The 16,254-nt window shown below is 41.4% G+C and overlaps 1 protein-coding gene across 1 annotated transcript in view; it reads right to left on the minus strand.

The window, feature by feature from the left end:
* SPRED2 (sprouty related EVH1 domain containing 2) overlaps positions 1-16,254 on the minus strand; it is a 113,362-nt gene that overhangs the window by 23,188 nt on the left and 73,920 nt on the right. Inside the window, exons 2-3 of the mRNA XM_047067729.1 lie at positions 9,845-10,022; positions 1,424-1,592 (exon numbers count right to left, since the gene is read on the minus strand). Coding sequence (XP_046923685.1) covers positions 1,424-1,592; positions 9,845-10,022 — 347 coding nt within the window. The remainder of the gene's footprint in view (positions 1-1,423; positions 1,593-9,844; positions 10,023-16,254) is intronic.

Below are 16,254 nucleotides of genomic sequence, written 5' to 3' on the forward strand. Positions count from 1 at the left end.
CTTCCTTTCCCCCTCGCAATACCCAATAATGCATGGACCAACTTAACGGATACTGTTAATGGCCAAAAGGAAAAACATTGAACTCTGCCTAAATGATAGGTATACCAAAAGGCAAATTTCTCCTCTATCTCCTTTTCTTGGTTAGGTCTTTAAAAATGTGCATTTAGAAACTATTTTGCTATTACATTCGGCTGAAATTTAAAAAACTGCTCAGAAAGGGATGAGAGCTATTTAAATTTCTATCGGGGGACTGCAGGAGAAAAAAATAAGTCTTCTGCACAATTACTACTGATCTTTCAGGACTTTTCTCTACTAGTTCAATTATTCCAGTCCATCAACATCTGAGGAAAGTTTGACAGAAACAGCTAAAGAGAGTATATATAGAGAAAAAAATTACAAGTAAGAGAATCAAATTTTGTGTGTACCTTCACAGAATAAGTGGACATACTGTACAATTCTATCAGCAATATGGGAGCTACTTTCTCTCTACACTTTAAAAGCTATGTTTCATAACAACTTTTTAAATATTTGCCACCTTACGTCAGACCTAGAATGTGAACGTTGGTTTTTAATTACCTTTTTGGCTATCACACGTTGTAGTGAACAGACTCATGTTCTTACTACTAACGTGAAGCAAGTTTCCTTTTTAAGATTTGCTTTTCGCTCTTCCCCCAAATCCACAAAGAAGAAAATGACTTCAGAACACTCTATGTCTTAAACAAATGAACCATACATTCTTTTGTAATTAGTCTCCCCAAATTCTGGATTTGGCTTTCACATGCCTTGCTTTATTTTTTTTAAAGGGCTCTGGCTATGGCCACTTTAACTCTCTGAATGGATAACTGAATGTAAAGAGTTTGCGTGTTTGCATCTGTGGACCCTAGAAAAGCCCGTGAGAACTGACTGCCCAAGAGCCTTCCAGGCCACATTCAGAGGCAACACAGTGTCTACTCCCCACTCACCCACAGACCAAGCCCTACACCGAACCAGGGCTCCAGAACTTACAGATCCCCTTCCTTTTCAGTACAGCCACACACCGTGAGCTCTCATTATAGGACGGCAGTCGCTAGGCCTGGCACCTTCCGAGCCAAGACAGATCAGACCGAAGGCATTTCAATAGTCAGGGAAAAGTGTAATCTGTCAAAAAGTCATTGACATGGAAGTCCAGAATTTGTCTTTCCAGAGCAGAGTCTGAAAACCAACTGGGATCACTCCTTAGTCTGAAACCCAACTCCTTTCCCCCTGCACTGTCACTTAGTAATTGTTCTCTGTGGATGTTCCTCAAGTTTTGCCATCTACTGACCTGCCCACCCCAGGCCTCCCTCAAATAAACCACAAATATATGATGGCAGACAACTGGAATAAAAAAGACCTTGGAACATTCCCACTGTCCCCCTAAGAATGCAGTGACAAAATTCAATACCTTCTATAAGGTCTTCGATTGCTTTCCTCACTCCCCTGTCAAAGGCTCGAGCATCAGCAGGGCTTTGGAAAGTAAGTCCAAACTTCCTATTGTCGACCTTCCAATGATGAAAGGTTGGGTTGGCTTTGGTGTAGACCAAGTCCTTTCTTACATAGCATTCCAATACCACCTGAAGGATTGAAACGCACAGGCTGGTTACTTGTGAAATAGCCGTGATGGTGTCTGGTTACAAAAACCCAACTAGGAACCATCTATCATTGCTGGCGACTAATGAAAACCCTTCATCCCTGCCTTCTCATATCTGTCTCTCCATCTCCAAAGAAGCCTTCGCTTGCCTTGCGGACCATCCATTCTTTGTTGACCCTGCCCTGCTCGCCTTTGGTGATGCCCACTGGACTTCTTAACCACCCCGGTTCTCAGTCATTTTAGGTCCTCCTGCCCCTAACTGGAGGGCACTAAGGGGAAGCCCAGGTCTCAGGGCTTCAATCTGTTTCAGGTTTATTGCTTCTATGTCAGGACCTTTGTACTAATGGTTCTCAATCTTCCCTCCTCTGTCCTGATGGGTGTTTCCTAGTGACCTCACATGCAACATGTTGAAAAAATTAACTAACCTGTTCTGAAATTTCTGCTTCTCGTTTCCTCTCCCAACTTCCCATATGTAGCAATGCCAACCCCTCTCTGTTCATGCTATCTCAAAATCCCTGTGGTTATCTCTATCTCTTCTGCTTTCTCTAGCCCCTGTATTATTAACCATGAGGTCCACTTCATTTTTCCTTGAACATCTTTTAGATCAATCTCATTTCAGTTGCTCCCACCCTGATCTGTTAAACTTTTATCTAGATTAGAACAACCTCTAAGTTTCTAGTGATCTAGTTCCAGAAATGCCTTTTACTAAGCTGTAACTTGGAGTAGATTGTTTTTTTTACGCCAGTTCTTCCTGTGACCCTCACAATTTAGTACTTGATTTTACAGTATTTTCTAAGTTTCACTAGCCTTGTGCTCCTAACCAGACTGTAAAAGATCAAGATGTATTACAAAATAACTCCATGACCAGCACAGTGCTGTTGTTGATAAAGATACCAGAGTTTAATATTACACAAGAAAAGCAGCATTGCCACCCCATGAATGTAAACTTCATTCTTTATTCATAAAAAAACCTCCAAAATAGCGACGATATTTATTCCTATGGCTTTATTATGTGCACCAAAGGGATTCTGCTAAATTTTAATAGCTTTGCTCTTGTGCTGGCAAAGCTCCACATTTAACAAAATCTTATTACTTTTAGACTAAGCGAAGGGAAAGAGTGAAGCTTTGCCTAAGTTAGTATAAGTTCAAATAAGAGAAGAACTTTGAACGAGTACGAGTTTCAAGAATACATCTAAGCAAACAGAAACTAAGTGCTGCCAATAAATGTTCTCTGACTTAATACATAGATGAGTATAATAGTCAAATTGGTATATCAAATAGCAGTCCCAAGCAGTTCACTTTATTACATTGTATTGAAAGAAGACAACACTCCCCTCACACAGTTCTATTTATGATTAAATTGCTTATTATGGCCATTTTTCTCTAAGAATAGTGCAATGATTAAATGTCAGCCCAGCCCCATTCCAAATTGGGGAAATCCAAATAACCAAGGCTTTAACCAACAAATGTTATCTATTTTAGAATTTAATAGTCTCAATTCAAAGTCTCAAAATAAACTTTTTGTAAAAACAAAGACTTCAGTTTCTCCGTATTTTTTTTTTAAAGTAAACTCTACCCCCAACGTGGGACTCAAACTCACGACCCCAAGATGGTGACCCCGACTCTCTTGCTCTACCGAATGAGCCAGCCAGGTGCCCCTCTCCATATTTTTAGGGTGAAAAAAATTAGCTTTTGGTTCATGTTTTCCAAGCTTAAGATTACTCAATGGTAAATTTTCTTAAAGACATTCTAAAATTCTTAGAAAAGTAAAGTTCAGCCACCTAAAATAAGTGAGGGGAAGGGGATCAGGTACCATCTCTTTACATCCTGTTAAGCAAAATAACATCACTACATATCCAAGTTTAATGACAAAAATGAAAAAGTTCAGATGTTTTAATCTTCACAGGTCTAAACCCTAGTGAGGTTTGGCATTAACTCCAAACTTGAGAAGGGCTTTAGAAAAGGTATCTTTGAAAATGAGATGCACGGGGAGGAAAAAGGTGATTATATATTCTCGTTGGAAGCTTTAAAAAAATAGACACAAGAACTGTATATTGTCCAAGATTCAAGTAATCTACACAAATATGTGAAGGCTCCATACTTGCTTGCCTCTCCGCCCCCAACCTCAACGCCTCTCCACTTCTCTTGAGTCAGCCACTATCAGTATGGTGGACACAATGCCACGTTCCTTTCTGTGGCTTCTTTAAATTTTTTTTTTTTCAACGTTTATTTATTTTTGGGACAGAGAGAGACAGAGCATGAACGGGGGAGGGGCAGAGAGAGAGGGAGACACAGAATCGGAAACAGGCTCCAGGCTCTGAGCCATCAGCCCAGAGCCCGACGCGGGGCTCGAACTCACGGACCGCGAGATCGTGACCTGGCTGAAGTCGGACGCTTAACTGACTGCGCCACCCAGGCGCCCCTGTGGCTTCTTTATATACACACATAAGTTTGTGTGTGTTTTTAAACATGGCCATACCTATAAAAGGCTCTGCAAGTTAACTTTTCCTCAAGGACACATCTTAGAGGTAGATACAGAAAAATACCAAGTTCTGTTTAATGGCTCAGTGGACACGCTGGAATTATTCAGTCATTCTCCATACTTACTAACGGGCATGTAGATTTTGCTAATCAGCCAGTTTTAGAGATAGTGCTGGAATGAACACCTCTATACACGATCTCAAATTTTGTTCTGCGAGCTCTAGGGAGCCCTCCCTCTCTATCTACTTCAGGCTCCAGGATGGCATAACTATTTTCAGATAGTAGGACATTTTGCCATTTCATTGTGTTGCCATTTCTACTGAGGGTGCAAAAGGCACAGGGGGGTAAAAACTGCTGTGATGTGGCATGCATCAAGGCAGTGTCGTGGCACCAAACTGTACTATGGTCACCTGATTCATCACCGCCACAGGGTCAAAGTGGAAAATGCCAGTTCTGTGTAGGATGGCCCTTGATGAAGAAGCTAAAAATCATTACATCTTGACCCTTGAATACACAGCTCTTAGCCTGTGTTGTGAAATGGGAGGTGTACCTAACTGGATTCTCCTATCTGCTTCTTCATTCAATCTGCCATTATATGCTGCTTGGGCTGACGTATATGAAGAAACTTTGGCTTTGCACAAATGCATAGATGAAAAGGGAAGGGCATTTCTAACAGCCTTTTCACTTCTGCCGCCATACGGAAGAACGACGCCTGTCTCAAGGAAAAGTACCTGCGCAACAGTTTCAGTAGTGAGTTGAATTTAACTGCCTTTTTCATGGATCACCAGGTTTACTTGAAAGAGCAACTGACAGATGAACTATGGTTATTCAGACCCGGTACTTAGCAGACACTTTCTCGAAAATGAACACAGTGAGCCTGTCACTTCAAAGAAAACAACTGGAGGTATTTGTTGCCAATAATAAAATCTGAGCTTTCAAGTGAAATTAGAATTTTGGACAGCTTCCAATACTTAACGACTTTTCTAATGATATTAGTGGTGATGTTAAGAAATGGGACTTTTTCATTATGTAGAATTAGATGTAGCAACATTTGGCAGATCTGCTGAACTCAGTAAACCATTATTTTTCAAATGACATGATGTTCAAAAAAATCAGGAATGACTAAAAGATCCACCATTCAAAGTGAAACATAAACCAGTAGTTTTTAATGTACCACAGTATGAAAAGTTCATTAATGTGGCTTCAGATTCCACATTTTAGAAACTATTACAAGCCGAGTTTTGGTGTCGTATCCAAGAAGTACATCTACAATTACCTGAAAAGGTTTTCCCTCTTTTCCAACTACTTATCTGTGTGAAGCTGGGTTTTCTTCATATACTTCATCCAAAACAACATACTGCAACAGCTTGAAGGCAGGAGTAGATAGTAGAATCTAGCTATTTTCTATTAAGCCAGATATTTAAAGAGATGGCAAAAATATAAAGCAATGCTAGTCTTCTCTCCAATTATTGTTATTCTGGAAAATGGTTCTAGAGGGATGTCATAAATAATTTTACATTTCAGTTTTAATTTCTAATATGGTAAAAATAAGTAGCTGTAACTCATAAAACAAAAGCTTTTGGGGGTCCCTCAATAAATTTTCAGAGTGTAAAGGGATCCTGAGACCAAAAATGTTTGAGAACTATTGCTTTCCTTAAATCTTTGTGTATAAGTCTATTTCTATAGGATAGGGTTTAAGTACAAAACTGTCAGGTTAAAAAGTATGTACATTTAAAATGAATATCCTGGCAAACTGCTGTTAAAGAGCTTTACCAGCTGGATCTCCTACCAAATGTGTGTGTGTGTGTGTGTGTGTGTGTGTGTGTGCACGCGCGCGTGTCCACGTGCACGTACATGCTCACAGACCTGCACATGTACAACCAATGGAACGACCAACCTTTCAGATTATGTGATTCATCTTCATAAGTTGATTTCTCATGGGATTTAAGGAATAAACTTCTCTAGTTCATTTAAAATGATTCAACTCAGGGGCGCCTGGGTGGCTCAGTCGGTTAAGTGTCCGACTTTGGCTCAGGTCATGATCTCATGGTTTATGGGTATGAGCCCCACACTGGGCTCTGTGCTGACAGCTCAGAGCCTGGAGCCTGCTTCAGATTCTGTGACTCTCTCTCTCTGCCCCTCCCCTGCTTGCACTCTGTCTCTCAACAATAAATAAACTTAAAAAAATGATTCAACTCAGAAATTTTAAATTTACACATTATTTCTCAGGAAAATTTGATTGTCTCCAACTTAAAAAAATTATCCAAATAATGACTTCTTAATGGATGTCTGGAACACAGATTTTTTTCCCATAGAAACCATGGAAATTCTGTTCATAGGCTTCAACACAGAATTCAAATAATAACAAAAATCAATGTGCTAAATTCTAGAACTGCACTACATTGGAAAAACCAGTGGTAACACTGTTCCTACCAGAGAAAGCATTTCTTGTCCTATCTAGTTAGAATACTAGGAACTCTGGTACTATCCACCCACCGTATTTCAGAAATGATCTCCACCCTCTCCCCACTATTCCACCACTTAGAGAGGAGGTCCTTCCACAATGTATACCATTTGCAAGCTCCCATGTGGGTTCGCACCCATGTGGGCAGGAGTGCTGCATTATGGAAGTGTGGAGTCACCCTATCTCCAAAGGGTGTGTGTGTGTGTGTGTGTGTGTATTGTGGGACAGGGCAGGGGGTCAGGGTTAAGCAGCACTGGATACAAGAGTCTAGAATTTCCCAGAGTGTGAGGGATGGAAAGATGGGAAAGCACAACTGGGTATATGAGCATGTGATTTCAATACGAGTACATATAAAAGTCTGGAAGTGGAGAGTCACAGAATATAAAGGGGACAGGAAGAGAAATGGAGTGACAGAGAAACATGACGGGGGTGGGGGGTGGGATGGAAATGAGCCAAGGCACACAATCCTTGTGCAATAGCAACAGATTACAGAAGCTGGTTCACAGCCACGACTGCCCTATTGCTATGCAGAATTAGTATGAAGGGACCAGGTTGGGGATTCACAATGAAATGGTTCCTGATGTTGGCTCTGCTAATAACCACATGCCCTAGACCGAGGAAACAGATCATCACCTTCTTGGAGCACTGAGTTTCCCCACTGCGAAGCAGAGATAAAAGTATCCTCCTCCTTAAGAATGTTACAGGAATTTAACTGAGGGCTTTGCTTTGACCAAAATGGTAAAAGTTTACAATTATTAAGTGCAAGTCAGTGGTAAGATACAAGTTTCTAAAATATATTTCTAAAATGAAGGGCCTGGATGAGACAATCTAAAGGCCATTTTAGGTTGACATATTCTATGATAAACCACGAAAATACCAAGAAAAAATAGATCTAAAAAGATTTAACTGCTCAGGCAAGATAATTTGCTAACACGAAAGTAATAAAAAAAATACAAAGGGAAAAAGTGAAAAAAAATTTATCAACATTTTTGTTAGAAAAAGAACACCAACTAAATAAAAAGGCAAGCAACAAACTAGAAAACTATTTGCAGTAAATATGGCAGATGGAGATTAATATCTTTCTTACATAAGAGGGCATATATATCAAGGAGAAAAGTAAGGCCCCCAATAAATAAATAAGCAAATGACATTAACAGATAATTCACTGTTACAACTGTTAAACAACTGTTTAACAAACAGAAAAACATTGATACCATTAGTAATTAATAATATGATACTACTGTTACTCTGTCAAATTGGTAAAGATTTAAAATATATGACTCTCGGGGCACCTGGGAGGCTCGGTCAGTTGAGCGCCCAACTCTTGATTTTGGCTCAGGTCATGATCCCAGGGGTCATGGGATTCTCCCCCTGCACCTGCCCCCCATTGGGCTGTGTGTCGGGCTCCACGTCGAGCGTGGAGCTTGGTTAAGATTCTCTTTCTCTCTCTCGTGCTCTCACTCTCTCAAATAGAATAAAAATAAAAAAGATTTAAAATATATGACCCTCAAGGTATTAAAGGAAATTCTCCTATATGCTGGTAGCAGTTCTTTGTACAAGTATCAACAGTCATAAAAATTTGACCCCAAATTATTCCAACAAAATGGTAAAGGTGGAAAATGCAGGTAGGTAATACTGCAGGGGGTGGGGGAGGGGGAGAGGAGGGAAAGAACCTTAATATTTATAATAACCCTAAGGAGATCACCAAATAAACAATATTACATCAACCTTATACAGCAACGAGGAAAATTCCTTAGAGAATGTTAAGGCAAAGCAAATGAGACACAAAATGGTTGACAAGCTCTGTTCGGAGCTATGAAAAAAGAGGAATATGCACAAGGAGGAAAAAACTACACTAAAAGGCTAAAGGTGGTTGAGCACATGTGGCTTGGCTCAGTTTTAGGGTCAGAGTGATGGAGTATCAAATACTAGTTACATACTCTCAAGATGGGTCACGAAGAACAAGGAGTTTATCTAAAAATCTTAATTTTTTCAGTTATAATTATACAGGCTATTGTAAGGACACAGTGAACTAAAGGACTAGCATTGTGTTTAGCACATGGTGAATGTTAGCTAAATGGTGTTATTTCACTTTTTACTGGGAATATGGCTACATTGTAAATAAGAATGCTTTAATTATTTGACTAATACATAGGGAATTTTCTGAATGGACACACTTCTTAAAATGAGCTATGTTCTCCCTTTAAACTTTCATTCATTTCATTTTTGGAAATGAATCAAGCGTGAAAATAGCATTTCTGTTAATCTATATATAACACTTACAAATTGTTCTGTCTTATCTATTTGGTAACTTTTTTAAACAGTAAGAAGTGGTTGCAAAAGCAGATTACATTTGTACATTTAACACGTAACACTCAACAGACACGCTCGCTGTTAAGGGTCTCAAATGTCACAGTGACATTTCCTGTGCTGTCTTTATATTTTTTCTGTTGAGATCCAATAAGATCCTGCACATTTTGAAGCAACAGTTGGCTTCTGAGTATACGCTCCATGATCAAATACAGATAGGAGCAACGTTCTTCCAGGTTCAAGGCTACCAATTAAAAATAGCAACTTTTCTTCATATCATGGATTCCTTCATAGCTCAGAACTGGACATCCACGTTCCTTCATGAAACTCTACGTTATGAGCTACTAATGCTCCACTCACGTGAGAGAATATTACTCTCCAAAGCATGTATTTAACAAGCATGTAGAATTATTATAGACATGTGATACCACTACATTTTCCAAACATGTTTTATTCATTAGTATAGGAAATAAAAGCTACAGTATCTTTTAGATAAACAGTATTTACAAATAACCAAGTATCAGGTGACATTCTGCCTTTGCATTTGACCTTTTACCATCCAAACCTTGACGGCATGCTCCACGAATAAACCCTACATTTTTAAAAGCCCAGGCTTCACAGCTCACTAGAATGTGATTCATGACAAAGAACACACTTCTGTTTTGAATATCTTGTTACGGTGACAGAAAGACAGCTTAATTAATCAAAGACGCAAACAAGATGGCCAAACATACTAAGCACCTGCGTTATCTGGTGTGGTAAGAAAGGACTTCACTGGAAAGTCAGGGTTATGTTTTGTATTTGGCATCAGCTCCAGAGTTGTAACTTCCGAAGCTTTCACAACAGTTTGAAGTCAGAGAAATAAGGTGGGGGGGGGGGTGCAGGAGGAGACAAACAAACCTATGAGAAGAGGGCCATGATTAACGGAAAGCAATCAGTCGTTGCTGATTTAACACAACGCATTGCATGTCTACCATTACCAGTTTGTCTTTCTGTCGTTCACCGTGGATGAGAAAGCCGCTTCGTCCATTGCCTTCGGGGTGCATGACCTTACAGACACCCACGCGACTGATCCCGCCTCCTTCCTGTGGGAACCATCCCCCGCTGGAGTCATCTCTGGTCATAACCACAGCCTTGACACGCACAATATAGCTGTCACTAAAACGACAACAAGAAGAATGGGGCATGACAATGGTCTGGTAGCTGCAGGACATGTTTCACAAGGCAAGACGACCACCAGCCAGCACTTTTCTAGACCCTTCAAAAGAAAATCGATGCCTAGCAGCAACCTTAAAAGGTAACCCTTCTCCACTTTTAGGGAAAAAAACAAAAAACAAAAAACACTTAAACTAAATATGGTACAAAAGCACACTTTTAAAAAGATACCCAGCAATTGCAAATATCTATGTGTCTTTGAAGATGTATGCAGGCATAACATTCTCTACAATCTGGGTCTAACTATTAATAATAAAATGAATGAGCTAATTGCTATAATTTGTTATCTATAAGTTAGGAACCAACGCATGACCTAGGCTTAACACTTTATAAAGCTAATAATGTTCTGATTTAGCACAAAATAGGATAATTCCCTTCCAAATCGCAAATCCACCATGCAATCATTTGCATAGGTGGGAAAATGTTTCAGTTCCAACACCCTTTACCCATGTGTAGCCTTCTGTTTATGATTTTATTTTCTCCAGTCTAAACTTCAATTTCGCAGTAAGTTCTTCTGCACATTTGCCAAAAATCCTCTTTCTTCTCCAGAGACCAACTCTAGCTTTTCATTCTTCATCACTTTTGGGGAACTGTATTTGGATTTTTCAGCAAGGCCACTTAAATTCTTTTTTGCTGTTTTCTTTCTTTGGATAGAAGTCATTTTTTTATGCATTCAAACATATATTCACATCTTCTACATGCCAGGCGCTGTGCTAGATTCTAGGGCAACAGAGATGTAGAGTAGCACAGAACCCCCTCTTTCCTTGGGACTCAGGGGAAGACCACCACCCACCCCAGCGCCAGGCAGAGCCCGGCCACTCCATCTTCAGTCTCCCAGAGACCATTTAGACAGTCCCTCTGCCCCCAACCCCTGCTCACCGCACTCACCCTCAAAGGGGGAGCCACCTAGGTCTCCCATGACTCCCTGCGGCTCACCCTCTACTGTGCCCCAACTCCCTCCACAGTGCCCCTGCACTCAAGGTCCAACATCCTTTCCTCAGATCATCCCTTTTATTTTTAAGCTGGTAAAATACATGTGAGATAAAATTTACCGTTTTAACTGTACGCTTCTGTGGCATTACGTGCACCGACACTGCTCTACAACTGTCACCACCATCCCAATCCAGAACTTCCTTCATCTTCCCAAACTCAAACTCCATACCCATTAAACATGAAACTCTCTGTCCTCCCCTCTGCCCAGCCCCTGGCAGTCGCCACTATACTCTGGTCTCTATGAATTTGACTAATCCAGGTACTCAGACGTTCTTTTCACTCTCTTAACCTGAATGTAAATGTGCTCTGGGCTGAGCTTCTGGGGCCCACTGACATGAGGCCACATTCTCTCTCCTACATCTCTCCATGCTTAGCCTAGATGTGGGGCAGGGTAGTCACCTCTGCTCCAGGCTACTGGCCAGCTCTCCAGTTTCTCTGAAGCTCACAAGCCTGGTCATGCCTGCACTACCCTTCTTCAATCTTCTACAGACCTCTGGGCCGCATCCCTCCCCTCATCCTTGGAAGACATGGGCAAACGGGCTCACTGTCCCTCCACCTCTCCACCATGATCCCTGCTGTGACTCTTGACAATTTCCTTATTCACACAAAGGATCCGTACAATTCCTTGGCCTCTCAGTTTCTGGAACTCTTTTCCAATGCCCTTCTCTTACACCCAACCTCAGGTACCCACGCCTACCTCACACACACGACCTTGTCATTACTAATATCTGCCCAACCTCCTTAACCTCAGTTTCAAGCATCTTGCTCTCTAGCTGCCATTTCTCAACTTTGCAGCTCACTCCCTCCAAATTCCTGTAATTCTTCACCTCTCTGGGAACAATATCTCTTGCTCTGACCACCTTTCCCTTTCCCCCCTTCCCCACATCCTTCATGTTCTCACTTGATTTACTACTCAAGTTCCACGGTCTATCACGACACTCTTTTGTACAAAACATAACACATTGTCCTCTCTTTCCCCACCGTAATGCCTGGTGAACCCCAACCCTGATGAAATTCTACTGTCTACCCAACTCCATGCCCCCACCCAGGCTGTTGAATACTACTTTGGTCATAGGTCTAGTTTTAGTCACTAACCTCAGGCGGGGAGCTCTTAAGTGCCTCCCAGTATCCTGTTACATTTCTCTGATCCGTCCCCAAGAAGATAATTTCACAGGTCCACCTACCCTGTCCCTCTCAGATGATGGATGAGCTTCCTTTAATTTCCCTGTGAAAAATAGGCAGTCAGAAGGGACCTTGTACCTGCGCCCACTAGCACGCCTATTACTTGTGACCAGTATTCTCTGCCTCTCCTCTAACTATGGCTAAAGCACCCAGGACCCACACCAAGCACCTTCTAAAGGCGCTAACAGTGCCCAAAATTCACATTTCCACCCAGACCTCTTCCCTGAGCAGATCAAATGCCTAAGGATTTCTCTCCTTGGGTGTCTAATAAGCATCTCAACCAACATGTTTCAGATTGAACTCTTCATTCTCCATACCTTATCCTATTGGTTCTCTCTTCAAAATATATCCAGAATCTACTTTTTACTACCTCCCTCGACACTGCCCTGATCCCAGCTGCCAACACCTTTCAGACTATTTCAACAGTCTCCTAACTGGCCTCCTTACTTCCACTTCTGCCCAACTTTCTATGACAATAGAAAGGTGAGTCAGATTATGATACTCTACTCAAACAAACTATACAATAGCTTCCTACATTACTCTGAGTAAAAAGCAAAATTGAGCACTTATCATTCTCCTGCTTGCTCATTCTACTTCAGTCCCATTGCCCTTGTCCTCCACATTAAGCACACTTTGACCTCAGGGCCTTTGCACTTAATATTTCCTCACTCTTTCTCCCCATATGCCGACTTAGCTCATTTCCTTATTTCACTCAGTTCTCTGCACAAGGTTATTTTATCAGAGAATATTCTTTGTCCACTTTATATAAAGTAACACCCTCCCTCCCTCTTAAATCTTCTCATTCTTCTTCGTCTTTCTACATGTTACTAAAACAACATCTGCCCTATTTGCCCACTTTTGCCAACTAGAATGTAAATGCCATAGGAGCAGTGCCTTTGCCCTTTTTGTTCGCTGCTCTGTCCCTAGAGCCTACAACACTGCTTTATGTGTGTGTAGTAGGCTAAGGAACAAACGGGTTAAACACATTTTATAAACAGATGAAAAAAATTATTCTTAGCTAACAAAATCTCTGAGAAAAAGTAGAGCCTTCAATATCCATTTGCTTATGAGCCACAATAGCTTAATTGGGACAGGATAAAGATTAACAAGAAAACTAAATTTAATAAGCACATGTTTTCTATCGTCAATCCATCCATCTCAGGATTCAAACCCATATTCCTTTAGATCGAAGACATCAGGAACATTTGATAACATTTGTGTAGATTAGTTACATGCAAACAATTTGAGAATATACCTTCCCCCCCGCCCCACCCCATTTATTCTAGAAAAATGAAGGGTCCCCAGGATTTGTAATTCTCTAGTATGAAACACAGCTTTCTCAAATCTTCTGGGAGTATGCTATGGGTTCATCCCAATAGGAAACGGCCAAGGCGAGTAACTGAAACTCTACACACCTCTTGTGAAAACATGCTGTTTACTTTTTTTGTGTTGCAGCTGTGTGTTCTCCCTTCCTTTGAGGAGATTAAGTAAACACGAAAAAGGGAAGTTTGCGTTATATTGGTGCCATAAACTCATTTCCAAAGAGTATTCATTTATTAGAGACTAAAAACAATACCTCACCCGTTGGCTTCTAGTCTACAGGGGCTGTTCATTTTGGCCTTTGCTCGCAGCCTGCAGCATCCTCTTTCTTGCCCTAATTCCTCTTGTGGCCCTTCTCAAGAGCACAGACTTGTCTGATGGGGCGTGTGTATGTTGGGAGCAAGGGAACAGAACGCCCAGCAGCCCATCTCCTCTGGCAACAACCCCATCAGCCAGCATTAACCGAGGCATCTGGCTATTTAAAACAAGGCAGGGGATAAAGTGTTGCACTAAAAGCTGTGAAGGATGTCTGGATAATCCAGCTGCATGGCCACTTGCCAACTGCTTCCTATCTGTGGTGTATTTATGTTACTCAGGCACTTCACCCCACCCAGAACAGAAATGACAGTGAACTCTACTACCACAAAGGTATAAAGGAGGAAGACTCCCTTCCCACCTTCCCCTCTCTCTTTCTGGAAAGAATCAAACAACATGTTGAAGCCATATGTTGGGTTTCTTTGGGGGAGGATGGAACAGGAAGGGCAAGGGCAGATCCGTTTTTTAATGTGCACAGAAAATGGTGGTGGTATGCTTAAGAATTTCAAAAAATGCTATTACTGTCAAAAATAACACAATTTTAAGAAAATGCTTCTGCAAGCAGCAACCGCTAAACCAGTATAACTGATTAGGAACTGGTGAAGTTCCACACGTGAATCCAAACACCAACTGAATGGAATCCTAGTGTCTGACCTTGAGCTAAACTGCCCCCAAAGACTCAGTGTCCTTACATATGGGATTTGACTACCATTACCCAAACATTACCATATTCTTTCGGTGTATTAGGAGTAAAAGTGGCTTTTATGAATTGAACTGGAGATCTGCCATTTAAATGTGGTTTCTTTAAGGAAAAAGCTTTGCATTCCCAACATATGGGCTTAGCTGTAAAAATAAGACTTGTCCTGTGATCACTCCATGTGCAAAAGAGGTAGGTGATATCCTGTGGTAGGATGGGGGGGCAGGGTAAGAACAATTCCAAAACTAGATTTTTATGTGGGGGTGCTGATGCACAGCAAGCTTTAGATCTCCAACTTTTGTGTTCTAGGCTCTCTCCAGATTCAAAGTGGACCCTGTGTGGACCTTGTTACAGAAATAAACAAAGGAACTGTAGGAAAGGGTGATGAGGCAGCATTCAGAGCCAGACAGGTCCAGCAGTGTCTTGACCTTCTCAGATTCTCTCATTTGCAAAAAGCAGAGATGGGATGTTCTGAGGGTTAAAAGTAGCGCTAGAGGTCAAGTTCTTGATACAGACAAGATTGGTAAGTTGTAGCCATCATCATTATTTTTCCTGAAAGCCTGACTTTGATTACAAAAAAAGGTCCTTTAAAGACCAGCTCCCCTGGCCACTAAGAGTGGGTTTCCAGACTGCCTGCCTTTTTCAGCTATCAGACAGCAGAGGAGCGGGCCGTCAGGCTCTTGACAACAGAAGAAAATCCAAAACGGACCATCAGCAATTATCAATGCAAATCAGATTTATAAAGACCTAGTTTGAGCCTACATTTCAGGCACACCTGTAGCGGAAAATAATTCCATCTGCCATCTGTGAATTGGCCCTGTGCTCCCACCCCTCCCCCCCACAGCTCCAGAGATGGAGACTGGAACTTTTATGTACCCCCCCCCCCCTCCGCCAGCTACTTCCCGGCCCCCTCCTCACGGCCAGCCTTCATCTGATTACAGGGCTCCTGTATCTCTCCATTATGCTAAACATTACAGCTAACTTCCTCCCTGCGCTCTTTTCCACCCTTTACTACTTCACCAGACCTTGAGGGGAATTAACCAAGATCCTAGCCTCTCAGGCTCCCTCTTCTACCTGGCACAACCACCGGCCGCCAGCTGAGCCAAATATAACACAAGTCCTCCAGGGGAGCCAGGCACACTCTTTACTGCATTTGTATCCTGCACCCCACTCCACCAGTCACCGTCGTGCCTACAGATTTACAAAGTCTGACTTCATTATTACATACGTATATCAAGTTTTGTATGTATGTAGAACACATAGTGTATATGAAATATGTGTCTAGTCATTGAAAAAAAAAAGCATCAACAAAGTATTTCAGTATCAAATGCGTTCAAAAGCCAGATATTGGTCCTATTCTATTTAAGCAGGTTTTGTGAGTGGCTCTTTCATGAAACATCAACTACTTAAGATCTTTTTTTTTTTTTTTTTTTTTTTAACAGGGGACTGGTCTCGTCTTATAAATGTGTATGTTCCAAAATTATAGGCAAGGAAGTTATACATAATGTAGGCTTGTGCTGGGTGGTAACAAGATGTTCAGCTCTGTTCCAGCCACTAAAGGTAGGACACTTGCTCTGCCCACTTACAGGTCTGCCTAAATGTGGACTGCTTGTACAGTTGGGCCATTATAGAAAACAGCGGTAAGAAAAGCCCACTGAAGATGCTCAA

This window comes from Lynx rufus, unplaced genomic scaffold, assembly GCF_022079265.1.
Source record: "Lynx rufus isolate CCGP_SWC_20201006 ecotype Redwood Valley unplaced genomic scaffold, mLynRuf1.p SCAF_8, whole genome shotgun sequence".
NCBI classification, from domain to species: Eukaryota; Metazoa; Chordata; class Mammalia; order Carnivora; family Felidae; genus Lynx; species Lynx rufus.